The 19,108-nt window shown below is 39.9% G+C and overlaps 2 protein-coding genes across 6 annotated transcripts in view; one reads left to right on the top strand and one right to left on the bottom strand.

Annotated features, from left to right (window-relative positions):
- Window positions 1–1,612: 1,612 nt before the first annotated feature.
- Window positions 1,613–9,268, bottom strand: FKBP7 (FKBP prolyl isomerase 7). Of its 5 annotated transcripts, none has more exons than XM_004004544.6 (4): window positions 8,952–9,268; window positions 7,761–7,912; window positions 3,063–3,196; window positions 1,613–1,951 (listed from the first exon to the last, which is right to left on the bottom strand). In XM_004004544.6, the coding sequence occupies exons 1-4, from the start codon at window positions 9,158–9,160 to the stop codon at window positions 1,790–1,792; spliced, it is 657 nt and encodes a 218-aa protein (XP_004004593.3). In that variant the 5' UTR covers window positions 9,161–9,268; the 3' UTR covers window positions 1,613–1,789. The 5 variants fall into 5 exon arrangements, 4 of the variants coding, with proteins under 4 accessions (XP_004004593.3, XP_011987998.3, XP_060265668.1 ...); XM_012132608.5 differs by having other exon boundaries at window positions 3,063–3,193; XR_009599310.1 differs by lacking the exon at window positions 1,613–1,951 and adding an exon at window positions 4,380–4,492 and having other exon boundaries at window positions 3,083–3,196.
- Window positions 9,269–12,615: 3,347 nt separating this feature from the next.
- Window positions 12,616–19,108, top strand: part of PLEKHA3 (pleckstrin homology domain containing A3) — a 36,736-nt gene continuing 30,243 nt past the window's right edge. Inside the window, exons 1-2 of the mRNA XM_004004543.5 lie at window positions 12,616–13,015; window positions 18,457–18,573. Of these exons, the coding sequence (XP_004004592.1) occupies window positions 12,976–13,015; window positions 18,457–18,573 (157 nt within the window). The 5' untranslated portion in view covers window positions 12,616–12,975. The remainder of the gene's footprint in view (window positions 13,016–18,456; window positions 18,574–19,108) is intronic.

The following is a 19,108-nucleotide window of genomic DNA, read 5'->3' as shown; positions in this document are numbered from 1 at the left end:
TTTTGATGTGGAATATTTTTAAAGTCTATATTGAATTTGTTACAATATTGTTTCTGTTTTATGTTTTGTTTTTTTGACCAAGAAGCATGTGGGATTATAGGTCCCCGACCAAGGATCGAACCCCCACACTCTCCACTGGAAGGCAAAATTCTAACCACTGAGTGGCCAGGAAAGTCCCCTTATACTTTTAAATTGTAGGATTTCTAGCAGTATATACAAAGAGGTTAAAAGATAATCAATAAACAATGGTTTGGAAAGAGTACAAGTTTCATAAAATGGAAAAAACTGTTTTAAACTTACTTGTTTTGAATAGAGCTGTTTACTACCTAAGCACACTTTTCTATGGGCTTCCCTGGTGTCTCAGATGGTAAAGAGTCTGCCTGCAATGCAGGACACCTGGGTTTGATCCCTGGGTCATGAAGATCCCCTGGAGAAGGGAATGGCAACCCACTCCAGTATTCTTGCCTGGAGAATTCCATAGACAGAGGAGCCTGGTGGGCTACACCCCATGGGGTCACAAAGAGTCGGACACGACTTGAGTGATTAACCCACATACACACACGATTTTCTACATACACAGTAGGCAAATCATACCTGGTCCAGTAAATATGTGTCCTTTCTTGGGTACCAGCATGATCTTCTACAGCATCTCTTACCTCTTATACTCAACATGTTGGACCACAATGATTTGACGATGATACAAAATTGCCATGGCACTTTATGTCCTCATTTGATATCCTCTTGTGTAAAATCAGTTCTACACATCTATCAAAAATTTGATGGCATACCAGTTTGTACTGTTCGCTCATGGTTAGTAATAAGAACATTGTGAAATGAAATGACATAGGATAGAAATACCCAGAGAAAGGGAGACTTGAGAAATGCCATAGTATCAATTTAAAACTATCAAGACAAGAAGTTAGGGATGGTAAATATAAAGGCCTACGAGAAGGAAGAGGTGTAGCACATTCATAATGATGTCTGAGGGAGTGCACAGGTCAGAGCAGCACAGACTTTATGACTCATGCTCTAAGACAGAGGCACAAAGCCCTTGGTCTGATCAAGCCTCTTTCAAACATTAGCCACTGGAACAAATACCCAAGGCCAGAAGCTTGCACCATAAAGTACAGACACTGTGTTGAGGCTCTCTGTGGGACATATTATTACAACTAATACTTTTCTGCATGCAAACTAAAGGAAGATTCCTCAGTCATATGATTTTATTTTTGGCTGTGCCATGTGAAATGTGAACCCATTTCCCCTGTAGTAGAAGCTCAGAGTTTTAACCACTGGTCTACCAGGGAAGTCTGGTAGATTTTTATATCTTACGGTCTGTGAAGCTATGAAATGTATAAAACAAGTGAAATGTTAATTCTTGGGCTCCTATTAAATATGTTTAAAATATGGGGTACTTTAAATATTAAAAATTGGGGTATTTACATATCTATACATGTTGTTAAGGTTAGAGTTGGCAAGAACTTGTAAATTATGACCTAGGTGTCTTCCTATAACTTGAAGGGGAAAAAATTGCCTAATAGGATGCAGAGGTCGATTTCATGGTACTGCAATTCATTTTAACAGAAAAATGCAAAAGGAAACACAATCATGCCTATTTGAAAGTTAAATTTTGCAAAAAAAAGCCTCATATTTATTATTCCAATATTACATGTATTGAAGGATCAAAATATGTTCATGAGGGAAAAATAGAAAATACAACACAGAGAAAAGTGACTTTGTATTACATATAAAGTACAGTGAGTAGCTAAGAAAATTTAGAAATAAAAATATGCTATAGTTCATCATGTTGATAGACATTGTATTCCTTAGAAGAAATGAAGCCATCCCCATCGCGGTCGTTCTTCTTAAAAAAATCCTCTAAAACTGCAGTCTGATACGACTTGTCACGTGGCTTCTCGTCTTTTTCAAATTCCGTTTTCAGGTAATGACTTATCTAGAGGGCCAAAATAATATTTCTTTAATAAAAAAGACACCACAATAAATTTCCAGAAACTCTGAGAAAACTTTCAAGAAACATATCTCAGACTACTTATTATACGTGATACAGAAATTTAAAAGGCTATTTGAGGTTTTATTTTTTTCAACCTTTGAAGCAATTTTCTGAAGAGAAACAGATCTTCAAATTAGCTTCCCCTGAGGTTGTAGATGGTTAACAGTACATACTCAGAGATTAACGTCTGAATGTTAATGGCAACCTGTTCCACTGTACTTGCCTGGAGAATCCCATGGACAGAGGGGCCTGGCGGGCTACAGTCCATGGGGTCAAAGTCAAACATGACTGAGCTACTGAGCATGCATGCACACACATGCCATATAATAGGTCCTTGTTTACTTTATATATAGCAGTGTGTATCTGTTAATCCCAAGTTCCCAATTTATCCTTTCCCTCTTCCTTTCCCCTTTGGTAACCACAGTTTGTTTTCTATGTCTGTGAGGCTGTTTCTATTTTGTATCATTTTTTTAGACTCGATATGTAAGTGATATCATATGATATTTGTCTTTCAGTTCGTTTAGTATGATAATCTGTATGTCCACTTATGTTGCTGCAAATGGCATTATTTCATTCTTTTTTATGGCTGAGTAATATTTCATTGTATGTATGTATGTATGTATGTATGTACACCACATCTTTATCCCTGTCAGTGGACATTTAGGGTGCTTCTGTGTCTTGGACGTTGTAAATATGCAATGAACAGGGGTGCCTGTTAGCTTTTCAAATTATAGTTTTGTCTATATCTCTGTCCAGGAATGGGATTGCTGGGTCACATGACTCTATTTTTAGAGTCATGATGCCTGTAGAGATTAGTTTGGTATTTTAATGACCCTCTTACAGGGAGAAAGGAAATTAAACAGGTTGACTCCATTTCAACTTTTATATTAAACAAGCACATTTTCTTCTTAGAATTTAATAGTTTTGTAATTAGCTCTATAAAATCAAACTAATTAGCCTATGCTAGATAGAAGTAAACATAATAGCTTTAACACAGATGTATTTCAACGGTAATAAAAACTTAGATTGTATGTATGAAATCTGTTTGAATTACCTCAGTTTTAGAAAGTTGCCTGTCATTGTCCACGTCTATCTGTTTAAATGTTTCAACGCTTCGTGGCCCTTTGGTCACAGCATAAAGTTCAATCTCAAAAATCAATGTTGCATCAGGTGGAATCTTGCCTTCTGCTAAAGGTATGAATTTTAACAGTTTAACTTACATGAAGATAATGGTCAAATGTTTATTCACAAATAGCCATGATAGCATTATGACTGTATTATTTCATATTTGTAAGAATTGCTTTCTAAATATTTCTTTGGAACACTTTTCTCATATGTTTTCAAAACAAGTAAGTTCTAAAGACTTAGGGGACCATTATTTCCTGATTAAATTTAAATATAGATCATGTAATTTTTAACAATATACTCCAGCATTATACAAGAAAGAGCTAGTGCAGAGAAGAAATTCACAGCCAGAAATATTTCAAAGATCACTATCTTTTAGAAAATGATTTTGTCCAGTTACTTGGAAGTATGAATAAAATATATGTATTAATATACTTGTTTGTCAGATTTGCCATATAGACAAAAAATACTGCAATAACAGAACAAACCAGAAACAATTTCATGAAGAAATTTCTAATCACAAAAAACTCTTTTAAGTATTAAGTTAAATAGTTCCCTTTAATAAAGTGAGCCAATTAAGTGATGTCACAGATAATTTTAGCAAGCTATGGCCTCTTCAGATGGCCATTCATAAAAATGACCTGCAGTGGGTGGCTTTTGTCACCACTCAAATATATAGTTACTCAAAAATTTGTTGAATGAATGGTGTCTATCATTTATTTTAAAAAATGGTGAAGTTTGTTCTTTGATGGAAACTAATTTTTTAATGAAAAAGTGGAGGATTCTTGCTACAATATTTATATAATTCAAAGGAAAAAGCTTGAAAGTTACAGCCAAAGGAAGTAGATCAGTGATCTCCAAACCAGGACACACAAAAATCTACCCATATATCACATGGCTAGTGTGACCATCCCAACAACATACATTTACCTAACTTTAGAGTAAATGATTGAGTCAGTGATACTTTTATAAGATTCACCCCCAGTCTGTCTCATTCAGATCTCTTTATGACAGAAGAATAACTTTTCCTGACAATAATAAAAATAAATTCAAAGTTCTTAAGGCAAACTACTACAAGTTGAAGTTTCCCCCAAATTCAACTGTAAACATAGAATAAATTGCCAGCTAGTTTTATCTTACTAAAAAATGAAAGTATAAAGAAGAGAAAAACATGCATTTACTATAGAATTACTTGTATTTAGAAGATCAAAAGACTTAGGAGTTAATGTAAAGACTCTGTACATACCACATGTACTGTTAGTTAAAGCACTAACAAATCACATGCATTTCAAGACATGCAGAGGTGCTCTGTGACATTAGGCAAGAATATTGCACAGAAGAAAAGACTTCTTTAAGTACCTAAAATAAAGTTACAGCTTATGTTAGGTCTTAATAGCAACTTATTTAGAAAAGCTTATTCAATCAAGATATTGTGTGTTAAGCAGTTGCTTATGGTCTACACAGCAGCTTTTAAAATAATTGAATTCAAGCTATTCATAAGTTATCATAAATAATACAGGTAAACTAGCAGTTGGCTACATTCCAAAGAACACAGTTTTGTTGGGCTTCAGTTTCCTTACATGTAAGATGAAGGTTTTGGTGATACTGTTATACTAGTGAGATTCATTATATTCATATTTATTGAGACACGTCAAACTGAAGTCAAATTTATACATTTTTGCTACATGGGTCTAGCTTATTAATAGCTTAGGCTGCCTGGGTAGTCATTCATATCTAAGCATAAATTAGTTTACATAAGGATAAAAATAGTAATCATTTGCCATGTGGTAACAGGACCTAGTATGAGCACCAGTTGATAAAGAGATGTGGGTGCTCTGGTAGCAAGCAGAATGCTCTCTTGTCTACAAGAGAGCAAGAGAAACTCTGAAAATGAGATTTAAGGAGGCTGAAAGTCGAACTCTGCCTGTATTACTTTGTCTAGAATTGGGCTCAGTCTATGACACCGTTTTTAGGACAAGATTACATTCAATTTAACTTATCTTCAATTCTCTCTCTCCTAGGCTCCTTTACAACTAAAAATAGGATACCTTAATTATGGTTTTGTGGGAGCTATTTTGATGGAACCAAATGAGTGGCAAAAAACTTTGAAAGTGAAGATGTAGTTATCTGGACTGTCTCTTTAGGAGTTTTAAATCTGACTGAGTCTGATTTGTATCACTAACATTCCTCCAGTCCAATTTGGGGGCAGTGATCCTTGCTCCTGCTGGAAAGAATAGGCAAGCTCTTCTAATGAGTAAAACAACAGCCTTAAAGAGGGCATGCCATTTCAATGAAATATTGGGGTGTAAAGACAATATTTCATTGTAGAAACCCTTAATTATATACTAAATATTTCAAATAGCTGGGGTTAGGAAGGACTCAAAATGAGGTGGTAAAAATTCTTTCTTTAGGGAATTCTCTGGAGGTCCAGTGTTTAAGATCCTGTGTTTCTACTGCAGGGTGCACAGGGTTTGATCCCTCATCCAGGAGCTAAGATTCCTGTAAACCACAGGGCACAGCCAAAAAAACAAAAAGTCTTTCTAGTTTTCACACAGTAAAAGGAAGAAAGGACCCAGCTGAGAATGCTAGAGACCAGCTTTCTGCCATACTGCCCATTTTTCCCCCTTTTAAATTTTTTTCTGTTCTGCTCCACTTTTGTGTTTGGTAGTCACTCAGTTGTGTCTGACTCTTTGTGACCCATGGACTGTAGCCCACCAGGCTCCTCTGTCCATGGAATTCTTCAGGCAAGAATACTGGAGTGGGTTGCCATTTCCTTCCCCAGGGGATCTTCCCAACCCAGGCATCGAACCCAGGTGTCCTGCATTGCAGGCAGACTCTTTACCATCTGAGCTACCTGGGAAGCCCCACTTTAGTGATTTTTAAAAATTTAATTTTGGAAAAATTAATAGATGCCTTTGTCTGTCTGGTTTATTTTCAGTTAGCATAATACCCTCTAGGTCCATCCATGTGGTTGCACATGGCAAGATTTCTTTCCTCTTTATGGCTGAGAAATATTCCACTGTGTGTGTGTATGTGTGTGTGTGTATCTATATCACATCTTTATCCACTCATTTATATTTTTCAGTGAGTGGGCCACTTGTTTATGAAGTTGCCCATTTCTAGGACATGTCATCATACATGTTTATACATGCTGCAAACATTTTCCTCATTTATTTGCTTAACCTAGGTTCTCACAGCTTACTCAAGGATTTTTAAAAATAGCAATATATTGAAAGAAGCTCTTCATTTTTCTATATTTCAAGGCTTCTCCTGAATTTGGATAGTAGTGACTAATAGCTTGTTATGTTTCAGATGTTCTTTCTACAATGTTCCAATGCTGTCCTTTTACTTTAAAATCATATGTTTCAGCTTCCTGAGTTTTATGAATTTGACTTTTGTACTCCTCACAAAAAGTATTTTCTATAGATATTTATTGGAGAAGGCGATGGCACCCCACTCTAGTACTCTTGCCTGGAAAATCCCATGGACGAGGGAGCCTGGTAGGCTGCAGTCCATGGGGTCTCGAACAGTCGGACACAACTGAGCGACTTCACTTTCACTTTTCACTTTCATGCATTGGAGAAGGAAATGGCAACCCACTCCAGTGTTCTTGCCTGGAGAATCCCAGGGGCGGGGGAGCCTGGTGGGATGCTGTCTATGGAGTCGCACAGAGTCGGACACGACTGAAGTGACTTAGCAGCATAGACATTTATATAATAATAAAATAACTTATACTTAAATGACTAAGGTAGAGTTTATAAAATATACACTGTAATTATGAATATTGCCACTGTGTGGAGTAAAGAACTCTGGCCAAAGATTTGTATTGCAACAATGGCTTAATTTCTTGATATGTAAAAAGAACTGGGCTGGACTAGATTCCATACAGCTTAAAGTTTGTTGGACCCTATATTCTATAATTATTTTCTCTGTGATTTTTCATTTTTTTAGTAATTCAAAAATTTTAAATGTGGGAAAATACAATTAAAATAAAATTTATCACTGTAACCATTTTAAGTGTAGAGTTAGTTCAGTGGTGCTAAGTATATCCACATTGCAACCAGCCTCTAGAACTATTTCATCTTGCAGAACTGAAACTCTACACCTATTGAATAACAACTGCCTATATTCCACCCTCTCTCCCCTGGCTCTGGCAACCACGCTGGTCTTCCTGGCTCTATGAATTTGACTATTCTAGGTACTTTATGTAAGTGGTATCATACAGTATTGGTTTTTGTGTTTGGCTTATTTCACTTAGCATAATGTATTCAAGGTTCATCCATGTTGTAGCATATATCAGAATTTCTTTCCTTTTTGAGGCTGAATAACATTCCACTGAATGTATATAACACATTTTGTTTATCCATTCTTTTTTTTTTTTAGTTTTTATTTTTTAAATTTTAAAATCTTTAATTCTTACATGCATTCCCAAACATGAACCCCCCTGTTTATCCATTCTTATGTCAATAGACATTTGGGTTATTTTCAGTTTTTGGCTATTTTGAATAATGCTGCTGTGAACATAGTTGTAACAATGAGTTACTCATAGTAACTTTGAGAGTCTGCTTTCAATTTTTTGAGTATATACCCCAGTCTATGATTTATTTTTACCATGTTTTTACCTTACCATAGCCTTCCTTTCCATATGCAAATGAAGGAGGTATAATCAATTTTCGCTTCTCTCCAGGACACATATCCATCATCCCAATGTCTAGGCCTTTTATGACTTGTCCAACACCAAGAACAAACCATTTGGGGTGGCCTTCATTTTGTGTCCGGCTGTAATTAAAAACAGCACCTAGGTAAGTTGATTTCAAGGAAAATAAAATTAAACTTTAAAATACAACTGAGTATTTAGTTCCTATGTAAAACTGGAAACCTCTCTAACCATGTCTGTTCCTATATTAAGACTCATTCTGCATCCCATAGTGGGGTGTTTGGCTCAAACTTCCCTCATAATAGCCAGACAGAGGTTTGATTTGCCCAAAGCTAGTCATTAGGAGTCATCTCATTTTCTTTTTTCTTGCTATCTTTACAAAAACTACTCAACAGTTACCTTTTTAATGGGTCTCCTGCCCCTAACTGCACAGTTTGTCCACCTGACTTATTTAACCATTCTGTGTTTATTCTAAAAAAAAATGGATGGTCTAGGTTTAGCCTCAAAAAGTCATTTGAATCACGGTTAAAATTTGCATCTTTTCTTCTTATTAAATTTCTCTATTTTCTTCTAAATGGAAAGAATTAACTTTCCCCAATCGTATTTTTATAGGGTAGTAGCACAGAAGGAGAAAAGACATTCTATCTCTGAGTAATAAAACATCAATTAAATCAGAGTAAGTAGTGGTGGGATGAGGGGGCAGGGCACAAAGACACAGGGTCTGAAAATCACCAGAGAAAAGTCATTGGAGTGGCTTCTAGTAGTGGAAAGCAGCCTCCAGTCAGTAAATATTGTGCTTCTGAAGGTCAGATAAACTATTCTACATAATCCTCTCTAAGGAGACTCCAACCCACAGCAAAGGAAAAGTGTGAACATTCTTACAAACAGTACCTTGACTTACTACTATAGGAGATAGTGGGGAGAGCATATAGATGTAGTGTATTTTTAATAATTTCTTGGGCTAACATTTTAAGTAATTAAAAAAAATAATATTCCATATTATAGGGAAATACTGTGTCAAATCCTATTTTCCTCCTAGAAAATTCAGAAAGGCTGAACTCTTACTGTTCAAAATCAACCTCAAAAAGGCTTCCGGTTGGTGGAGGGAGGTTAGATTTAGTGCATCAACTGGACTCGGGAGCTGTTCTCATCATATCCTACCTGCAGTAGAATTTCGAGCCGTCTTTAGCCAAGAAGCCGTCGTAATGGGCATTTAGCAGGTCTCCCTTTTTGCTTGTCTTAGAACAATTTTCTGGACGATGCAAAACTTCTATTTTCACTTCCTCTGTGCTCTCCTCTGCCTTTTGTCCCTGAGCAGTAAAAATGCCCCACACGTAAAAGAAAACGATTAATCTAAATAAGACACGCATGATTCCTGGATTCACCCCCCAGATGATCACTGCGTTCCATCAAGCGTGTCAGTTGCAAGGGGGCGGCAGCAGCTGTAGCCCATTTCCGACGCGTGGCAGGCGAGCATTGTTCTACGTCACACAGGACCGGCGGCGGGGTGAAGCGTAGCACCGCCCCTTTCCCCTGCGGCGAGCCCAACCCTTGGAATTTGTGTCAATTGGCTGCTGGCTGCACCCCTGCTTTCATGGGCTGTTCTCAGTCCCTGAGGCAACACTGTACTTTTGCACCGCATCTCCTTTCCAAGTCCTCATGTTTACAGCCAGTTTCCTCAGGGTTCGATAGTAAAATTCTCTCTTTTTTTAGAAACTGGCGAAAGACGAAATAAAAAGACTACGGTGGGAGGTTGTAATCAGGGTTACACGATGGGGCGTGAAAGGCCCTCAGATTCCTAGAGAATGGGTGCGCATCGGAAGAGGCACTCTTGTTTCTGGGGTTTCCTTGAAGCGCCTTCTTAAGGTCAGAGTCATACATTAAGAGGTTTCAGGCTAAGCCACACACTGGTAAACAGGTGTCACTGCTCTCCCTGGTTAAAAGCCTTTCTGCAGAGCCTAGCTATTTGGGACCGGCTACAGGTTTGCATTTTCCTTCTTTCCCCATTTGGGGTCGCCCTTGATTTGAGGGCTGTGAAAGTGCTGCACTCAATATGCCAGCAAATTTGGAAAACTCAGCAGGGGCCACAGGACTGGAAAAGGTCAGTTTTCATTCCAATCCCAAAGAAAGGCAATGCTAAAGAACTTTCAAACTACCGCACAATTGCACTTATCTCATACGCTAGCAAAGTAATGGTGAAAATTCTCCAAGCCCGCCTTCAACAGTACATGAACCGTGAACTTCCAGATGTTCAAGCTGGATGTAGAAAAGGCAGAGGAACCAGAGATCAAATAGCAAACATCTGTTGGATCTTCAGAAAAGCGAGAAAGTTCCAGAAAAAACATCTGATTTATTGACCTCGGCAAAGCCTTTGACTGTGTGGATCACAACAAACTGTGGAAAATTCTGAAAGAGATGGGAATACCAGACCACCTGACCTGTCGCTTGAGAAATCTGTATGCAGGTCAGAAAGCAACAGTTAGAACTGGACATGAAACAACAGATGGTTCCAAATCGGGAAAGGAGTATGTCAAGGCTGTATATTGTCATCCTGCTTATTTAACTTGTATGCAGAGTACATCATGAGAAATGCTGGGCTGGATGAAGCATAGGCTGGAATCAAGGTTGCTGGGAGAAATATCAATAACCTCAGATATACAGATGACACCACCCTTATGGCAGAAAGCAAAGAACTAAAGAGCCTCTTGATGAAAATGAAAGAGGAGAGTGAAAAAGTTGGCTTAAAACTTAACATTCAGAAAACTAAGATCATGGCATCTGGTCCCATCACTTCATGGCAAATCAACAGCGAAACAATGGAAACAGTGACAGACTTTATTTTCTTGGGCTCCAAAAATCACTGCAGATGGTGACTGCAGCCAGGAAATTAAAAGACACTTACTCCTTGGAAGAAAAGTTATGACGAACCTAGACAGCATATTAAAAAGCAGAGATATTACTTTGCCAACAAGGGTGGGTCTAGTCAAAGCTTTGGTTTTTCCAGTGGTCATGTATAGATGTGAGAATTGGACTATAAAGAAAGCTGAGCGCTGAAGAATTGATGCTTTTGAACTGTGATGTTGGAGAAGACTCTTGAGAGTCCCTTGGACTGCAAGGAGATCCAACCAGCCAATCCTAAAGGAAATCAGTCCTGAATATTCATTGGAAGGACTGATGCTGAAACTGAAACTCCAATCCTTTGGTCACCTGATGTGAAGAACTGACTCATTTGAAAAGACCCTGATGCTGGGAATGATTGAAGGTTGCAGGGAAGGGGATGACAGAGGATGAGATGGTTGGAAGGCATCACCGACTCAATGGACATGAGTTTGAGTACGCTCTGGGAGATGGTGATGGACAGGGAAGCCTGGCGAACTGCAGTCCATGGGGTCGAGTAGAGTCAGACACAACTGAGCGACTGAATTGAACTGAGGTGCGGATAAATTTCATGCTGTTGCTTTTCTTACCAACTCTTTGAGATGTCATTATCCACATTCCGCAGATGAGAAAACAAGGTAATTTGAGTCTTGGGCATTCTATTTTAATCTCACACAGTTAGTATACAGCAGGGATATGACCAAGTCTGACACAAAAGTCCTATATGAGTCGTATATGCTCACTTTTGGCATTTTAGTATAAAAACTTAATAATATACACAATAAATTTTACTATCCCATCACCGCGGTCTTAAACCCACTACTTGTATACTGTCATATCCATCTGGCCATCTAACCATCAATTCACTATATTTCCGGGCGAATACTCTTACCCAAACTAGGACTTCAGCGAAAGCCTGGTTCTCCGATGGGAGATATTACCTACCTCGGTGATGCTAAGAAAAGCAGCAGCAGTGAGCTTGCTTTAAGCTTTACTTAAAGTGTGCAAAATTCCATACATCTGAAAATTGTCAGTTATACATGGGGATAGGGCGCCCCAGGTGGCTCACTGGTAAAGATCCTGCCTGTCAAGCAGATGTGGGTTCGATCCCTGGGTCGCGAAGATACCCTGGAGAAGGAATGGCAACCCACTCCAGTATTTTTGCCTGGGAAATCCTATAGACAGAAGAGCTTGGCGGGCTATAATCCACGGGTCGCAAAGAGTTGACACAATTTAGCCTAAACAGAAGCAGCAGCATACATAAGGATGGTCATTTCCAAACAGGATTTTTAAAAATCCTAAAAGCGAGGGCAGATTTTCATTTTTAAAATAAACTCCAAAGCTTGCTCCCATGTTTTATGTTCTAAATGAAGTAGTGGCTAAGATTTATTGCGTGGTGACAATTCCTTGGGGCCCTTCGCTGTTCCCTGCCGGAGGATTCTCAGAGGCACACCGCCTTCCTAGGAGATAATTTATCAGATCCCCCGAATGTGAAGAAGATGCGAAGTTAACATAAATAGGAAGTCTTTTATTTTTTGAAAAGCAACCACCGGAGGGACCGGAGGCTCAATTACGGGAAAACCTGAGAGGCCTAAATCAGCGCCTGACAGACGAATGCTCTGGGGCCTAGTCCTCGGGTTGGCCCGGGGGCTGCGCGCACAGTGGCGTCTGCCTGCGCTAGTCCTGGGCCCCGAGGCTTAGGCCCCAGGATACTGGGGAGCGGTCGGCCCAGGACTCAGTGTCCGGGATGAGAGTGGGATCCGCCAGCCGAGGGTCTGTAGGAGAATGAGGAGGAGTCAGGGCTCTGGGCCGCCCTCTTCGCGTAGCCTCTGGCTCGGCGAAGGGGCCGTAGGCCGCGCCCGCTCCTCCGGCCCCGCCGCCGGGGAGGGGTTTCCCGGGACGCGCCGGCCCCTTTCATCCAGGAAGTGAAAGCGACGTCGGGGTCAATGAAAATAAACGGGGAACCCGGAGTGGAAGGAAGGCGGGCTAGAAGGAGGGAGCGCTCGGCAGCGGAAACGCGAACGGAAGGCCGGCCGGGGTCGCGATTTTGCCGCCGCCTCCTCGGGGGCTAGCCCGGGGATGTCTGAGGCCACGTCTCGCGGCCCCCGAGCTCCACGCAGCGGCCGTCCGGGCCTTTGAGGGCCGCCACGTCCCTGCGGCGCGCGCGGCCTGAGGGCGGCTTGGTGCCGGCTGGGGGCGCCGGGGGCGGGGCCCGGGCGGGCGGGGAGGGGTTGCCCAGGCTCTGAGTTTCCCGCATCACTTCGGCCGGCGCTGGGCCAGGAGGATGCTCGGCGCAGGGCTGTGAAGCATGGAGGGGGTTCTGTACAAGTGGACCAACTATCTCACGGGTATGATGGGGTCGGGTGCCCCGGGGGGTGGCGGGGGGCTCCGGCGGGCAGGCTGAGGAGAAGACGGGTCAGGGACTCCTCCTTCCTTTGCCTGCCACGGGGACCCCCACAGCGAAATCGGCTGTTTGGTTTCCGGGCTTAATCCCTGTCTCTGTCCCTTGTAAGTACCGATCTGGCGTCTTGAGGGGATAGTTCGAGACTGCGCACCATCCTCCTGACGGTAGGAAGTGCACCTGACCACTTCTTTTCCTGTGTAATAATACTTCTCTTTCCTCCTCTAGCTTCCGGAACCATTCTTGCTCTACATATGTTGATGCAATCTCTGTCTTTACTCTCACTTAATTCAGTATTCTGTTAATAACTGAGTTGTTGGGACATAGGACTGGAGTGAACCGTTTAAGATCAAGTTTTCGTTTTAAGAAATCTTTTCACTATCTCTTTTAATTTTGTTTAGCAACACGGTTTATTTTAAAAGTTCTCTGGTTGAAGTCGTTCGAGCATAACAAGCAAGATTTTGGAAGCTGTTGCAAGATAATATTCTCTTAGAGGTTGATTGTCAATGATTTATGCTTGCGCTTTGGAATTCAGTTAAGTGTGTGAGAAATTGTGGGAGAAAGTACAGGAAAGAAGAAGGTGGAGCCGGCAAGTCAGTTTCACTCGTGAAGTGGATTGAAAGGAATAACTCCAAAACACTAGGTGTCTCTGCAGCAATGAGAGACCAGCAGGGAAGGGCCCTTTTCCATGACACTAACAGTCTGGCTTATTAAAAGAGACTTAAATCTGAGTTGTAGTCCCATCCCTGCCATCAACTAATGGTAAGAACAAATCATTTTTTCTCTCAAGATCTGAGACTGATAGTGCCAGGGTGATCAACTAGTTTATCCTGAAGGTGTTTTCCAACTCCAGAATTCTATGATCTCACTAAATTAGAGGAAAAGGAATGGATTTAAAATATGGTTAAGGCAAACAGGCATCTTGGTTTAGTGTAATAGGCCAATCTTGATTTGCTGCCTGCTTGTTCACTCAGCCAAAAGTAATTGTATGGTACGTTCATATGTGTACATCTAAACTTGTGCAAAATCTGCACACAAACACTTTTTAAGACATAAGCACTGAGCTACAGTTGTCTCTTTTTTTTTATTAATTGGAATGCTGAAAACAGATTTATAGCAGCAAATGCTTTATATGATACATAGATGTTTTGTTGCATTAAAATGTCAAAGACTTTACTTCTATAACATGTTTTAAGAAAAAACATTAGAAAAATGATGCGAGTTTTTTTTTTATTACGAATTTTCACATGGGCAGTTGTGAGAACAGTTATACTGTTGAGTTTAACTTTGAGACACTAGCTACTACGTTTTGAGATGCAAATGATCATCTCATTGCAAATACGCATAAGCACAGTGTCTTGGAAGTTCATGTGAGGAACCTCTTATGTGTAGCCCAGAGCAATGGGTGATTACTAAGATAAGTCAGAATTTATTCCGGGAACGAAGTGTAGTTTTAGTGACCCTCCAGCTAGTTGAGCTTTTAACTTTATGTGCTTAAAGTTTTTATCTTTGTAGAGCATTTTAAGTTCACTGCTAGTATGGCACATAGGAGCTTGATAAAATGAAATCTTTCATTTGGAAGAACTCTTTTTAATATTTAAATTTGGCTCAGTGGCATGCTTATTATTAGTTTTAGTTCATCTTAGGTCAGAAGGATGAGTGACTGTTCATAATGTGATCTTTAAGGAACCTTCCAGTTCCATGACAGTGTTCTTTAAGAATCCTTTGTAGAGAATAAGAATTTCAGTAACATTTGATAGTTTGAGATTAAAAAACATGTGTTTTGAAAAGGTAGTAAAAAAGAGAATACCTATGAATCTTTTTTACAGATATAGTCCTCATATATATGTGTGAATCAGTTGAGATGATTTTATTAATTATGTCTTCAAAGAGGTATGTAGAGAAGGTCATTAGCAGTTTTAATTAGATTAATATATTTGACTGTAGTCACCTCTCAAGTTGGTACAAATTCTAAATGAATCATTCTGCTCAATATTTATTTGAAAGAGATACTGAATCACAATAACGCAAGCTTACAAAATCACAATTTGTCGCATAAAGACACTGGACATGGGGTAAAGGAGTGCATTTTCACTGTATGCTGCTTATAATTTGTCAAGCTGAAATAATGTTTGGAAAGATACCATTTTCATCATTTCTATGCATGCCCAATACAGTATATTCTCGTGGATATACTGCATATCTCTACTCTCATGTGTGGTGAGCTCAGTCACTCAATTGTATCTGACTCTTCAACTCCATGGACTGTTCCAGGCCCCTCTGTCCATGGAATTTTCCAGGCAGGAATACTAGAGTAGGTAGCCATTTCCTCCTTCAGGGGATCGTCCCAGCCTAGGGATTGAACCCACCTCTCCTGCATTACAGGCGGGTTCTTTACCACTGAGCCACCTGGGAAGCCCCATACTCTCGTGGGTAACAGGCAATATCTTAATTTTCTAGTATTTAATCATTCATTCACACAATCACTTTTTTTTTTTTTTTTTTTTTTAGCACCTGGTATGTGCCAGGCAACTTTCCTAGGTTCTGGGAATGCAGTGATGAACAAGAAAGTTATGTACCAATTTGCTAGGCCTCATTAAGGACTATAGTGTTTCAAATACAGAATTTTCCAAGCATCTGAAACTTGGTTTTGGATATCCATCCCTCTGAATGATATTACCACATTCTCTACTGTGAAATTTAATCTTTTTATGATAGCTCAGCATTGTTATTTGGAAAGCATAACCGGTAAAGCCTTTTGGGGAGGTAAATCCTGGGTCTATATCAGGGTTTAAGAATGAATCCCCTATCTGTCTCTGTCTTGGTACTATTTGACCCATAAAAACTGAACTGATTAATCATACAGCAGGCAGTGTCTAAAGTGACCAGGCTGAATGGTGATTTAATAGTCACAGAAACAACAAGGGCAGTCACACGCCTCCAGCATGGTCACTGTGTTATTAATCAGTGAACTGTTGTAAATCAGTGCATGCTTGATAAGATTTCAGGGAACACTTGAGTCTGATTCGAAAGAGTGGAAGTTAAGCTTCAAGGAAAGCCCTCATCCTCATCCCCACCACTGCATTGGAGCCAAATCTATGATAGTTGTGTACTGTAACACTGAATAAACACTAATTAAATGAATTATTTTCAGTGTCTAGCATTTCTGCCTGTGCTGTGTAATGGCAGGGCAAAGAGAGGAGTGATGGGAATCCGTGCTCTCACCACAGGGTATGCAGCTTCTCTGTAAGAGACTGGAATTCTTGCAGCACTCACTGTGTGCAAGGGGGTCGGTGTTGTTATTATGGCTGTTGTTCAGTTGCTAAGTTGTGTCTAACTCTTTGCAATCCCTGGACTGCAGCATGCCTGGCTCCCCTCTCCTTCACTATCTCCTGGAGTTTGCTCAAACTCAAGTCCATTGAGTTGGTGATGCTCTCTAACCATTTCATCCTCTGTCTCCATCCCCTTCTCCTGCCCTCAGTCTTTCCCAGCATCAGAGTCTTCTCCAGTGAGTCAGCTCTTCGCATCAGTTGGCTGAAGTATTGGAGTTTCAGCTTCACATTCAGTCTTTCCAGTGAATATTCAGGGTTGATTTCCTTTAGGATTGGTTTGATCTCTTTGCAGTCCAAGGGACTCTCAAGAGTCTTCTCCAACACCACAATTTGAAAGCATCAGTTTTCTGATGCTCAGCCTTCTTTTTGGTCCAACTCTCACATCTATACATGACTGCTGGAAAAACTGTAGCTTTGACTGTATGTACCTTTGTCGGCAAAGGGATGTCTCTGCTTTTTGATATACTGTTGGAGTTTGTCATAGCTTTCCTTCCAAGGAGCAAGTGTCTTTTAAATTTCATGGCTGAAGTCACCTTCTGCAGTGATTTTGGAACCCAAGAAAAAGTCTGACACTGCTTCCACTTTTTCCCCATCTATTTGCCATGAAGTGATGGCACTGGATGCCATGATCTTAGTTTTTTTGAATGTTGAGTTTTAAGCCAGCTATTTCACTCTCCTCTTTCACCTTTATGAAGAGACTTTAGTTCCTCTTCACTTTCTGCCATTAAGGTGGTGTCATCTGCATATCTGAGGTTATTGCTGTTTCTCCCAGCACTCTTGATTCCAGCCTGTGAGTCATCCAGCCTGGCATTTCATGTGATGTACTCTGCATAGAAGTTAAATAAGCAGAGTGACAATATACAGCCTTGTCATACTCCTTTCCCAGTTTTGAACTAGTCTATTGTTCCATGTCCAATTCTAACTGTTGCTTCTTGATCTGCATACAAGTTTCTCAGGAGACAGGTGAGGTGGTGATTTGGTATTCACATCTCTTTAAGATTTTCCATAGTTTGTTGTGATTCACACAGTCAAAGGCTTTTGTGTAGTCAATGAAGCAGATGTTTTTCTGGAATTCTCTTGCTTTCTCTATGATCCATTGAATGTTGGCAGTTTGATCTCAGGCAATTTCCTCTGCCTTTTCTAAACCCAGCTTTCCATCTGGAAGTTCTTGGCTCATGTTCTGCTGAAGCCTAGCTTGAAGGATTTTGAGCATTACCGTTCTAGCATGTGAAATAAGTGCAATTGTACCATAGTTTGAAGTTGTCTGGAGTTTGCTTAGGTAAAGTGTTTTATAGTTGAGAGGAAGATCACATTGCAGAATTAGACAGCTGGATGGCACCTGAGAGGTCTTCTTGTTCAATTCACTTATTTTGGAGATTGGAAAATTTTGATATTTATTAGATGAAAAGATTTTTCCCAGGTTATTCAACTAAAGGCCTTCCCAGGTGGCTCAAGAATCTGCTTGCCAAGGCAAGAGACGTGGGTTCAATCCCTGGCTTGGGAAGATCCCCTGGAAAGGAAATGGCAACCCTCTCCAGTTTTATTGCTTGGGAAATTCCATGGACAGAGGAGCCTGGCGAGCTGCTGTCCATGGGATTGCAGAAGAGCTGGACACTACTTAACAACTAAAGAACAGCAGCAACTCAGCTGAAAAATGAAAGTAGAACTGGAACTAGCATCCATATCTTCTGTTGCTTTTTCCATTACATCATAACTCTCGTTCCGTTAGAAAAAATGAGCAGTTTGTGTTGTACTCTGAATGTAGAGCAATTATTAAAGATAGGTCTGATGGGTTGTTGATGAGAAGATTGTGAGGCAGAATAAAGGTGTCATTCCCCATATTTATGCTGATCTAGAGGTTTCTCCAGAAATCTCTCCCAACAAAATGGAGATTGATGCAAAAGTATTTTGGGCAGATCTTGGCAGTTAAAAATTTCATTGTTAGAATGTTATTTTAGAATCAAGAAATGACATGGATAGTAAATTTTTCAATCCTAGTTTTCAGTGTGATGAATGTAACTTTTTATCAATCTTTTGTTGTTTATGATCTTTGTAGGTTGGCAGCCTCGTTGGTTTGTTTTAGATAATGGAATCCTGTCCTACTATGATTCTCAAGATGACGTTTGCAAAGGGAGCAAAGGAAGTATAAAGATGGCAGTTTGTGAAATAAAAGGTAAGTGAAATATATTGAATTAGATGAATCTGAAGTTAGGTAAGTGATAGTTTCTTCAGCATACTGCAAAAAGAGGAGAAAACCAGGTAGATATTTTCTAGTGCCATTTATCTCCATAGCATTCAGAAATGGTACTTAGTGTTGTTAAGCACGAGTTTTTTATGTTTCACCCTCTATGAAAATACTTAGACTTGAAATTCAAAGTACAAGTGTTAGTCTTCCAGTCTGGACTTGAATAACAGTTTCTTGTGGATGCCACTTTAAGGGTCCATGCTAAGTCTACAAGTGTTTCTTGTGTTTTTTTTTTTTTTCTCATTCTCATTGAAAGATATTGTAAAGATTGGAAGCTCATCTCAAAGAAGATGAGGCCAGCGAAGTAGATTTGTGAAGTATGAACTCAGAGTTGTAAACTCTGGTTTTTTGCTGAACTGCAAATAAGCTCTTCTGGGTTATAGAGGTGTTTTCCTTTTCTTCTTCTTTTTTTATGATCTTGAGAGTTTCCAAGAGTACTATCAGGAATATTGTAGGAGTCCCT

This window comes from Ovis aries, chromosome 2 (assembly GCF_016772045.2).
Source record: "Ovis aries strain OAR_USU_Benz2616 breed Rambouillet chromosome 2, ARS-UI_Ramb_v3.0, whole genome shotgun sequence".
Taxonomy (NCBI): Eukaryota; Metazoa; Chordata; class Mammalia; order Artiodactyla; family Bovidae; genus Ovis; species Ovis aries.
Note: the sequence above shows the minus strand (reverse complement) of the source record. Positions and strands in the feature narration are given on the sequence as shown.

Excerpts from the sequence above, each read along its gene's own strand:
- FKBP7 (XM_004004544.6), bottom strand. The coding sequence starts at position 9,160 with ATGCGTGTCTTATTTAGATTAATCGTTTTCTTTTACGTGTGGGGCATT. Across the intron at positions 7,913-8,951 it reads GGCTCGAAATTCTACTGCAG|CCGGACACAAAATGAAGGCC; the intron begins GTAGGATATGAT and ends TTTTAATTACAG. Across the intron at positions 3,197-7,760 it reads ATATGGAAAGGAAGGCTATG|CAGAAGGCAAGATTCCACCT; the intron begins GTAAGGTAAAAA and ends TCATACCTTTAG.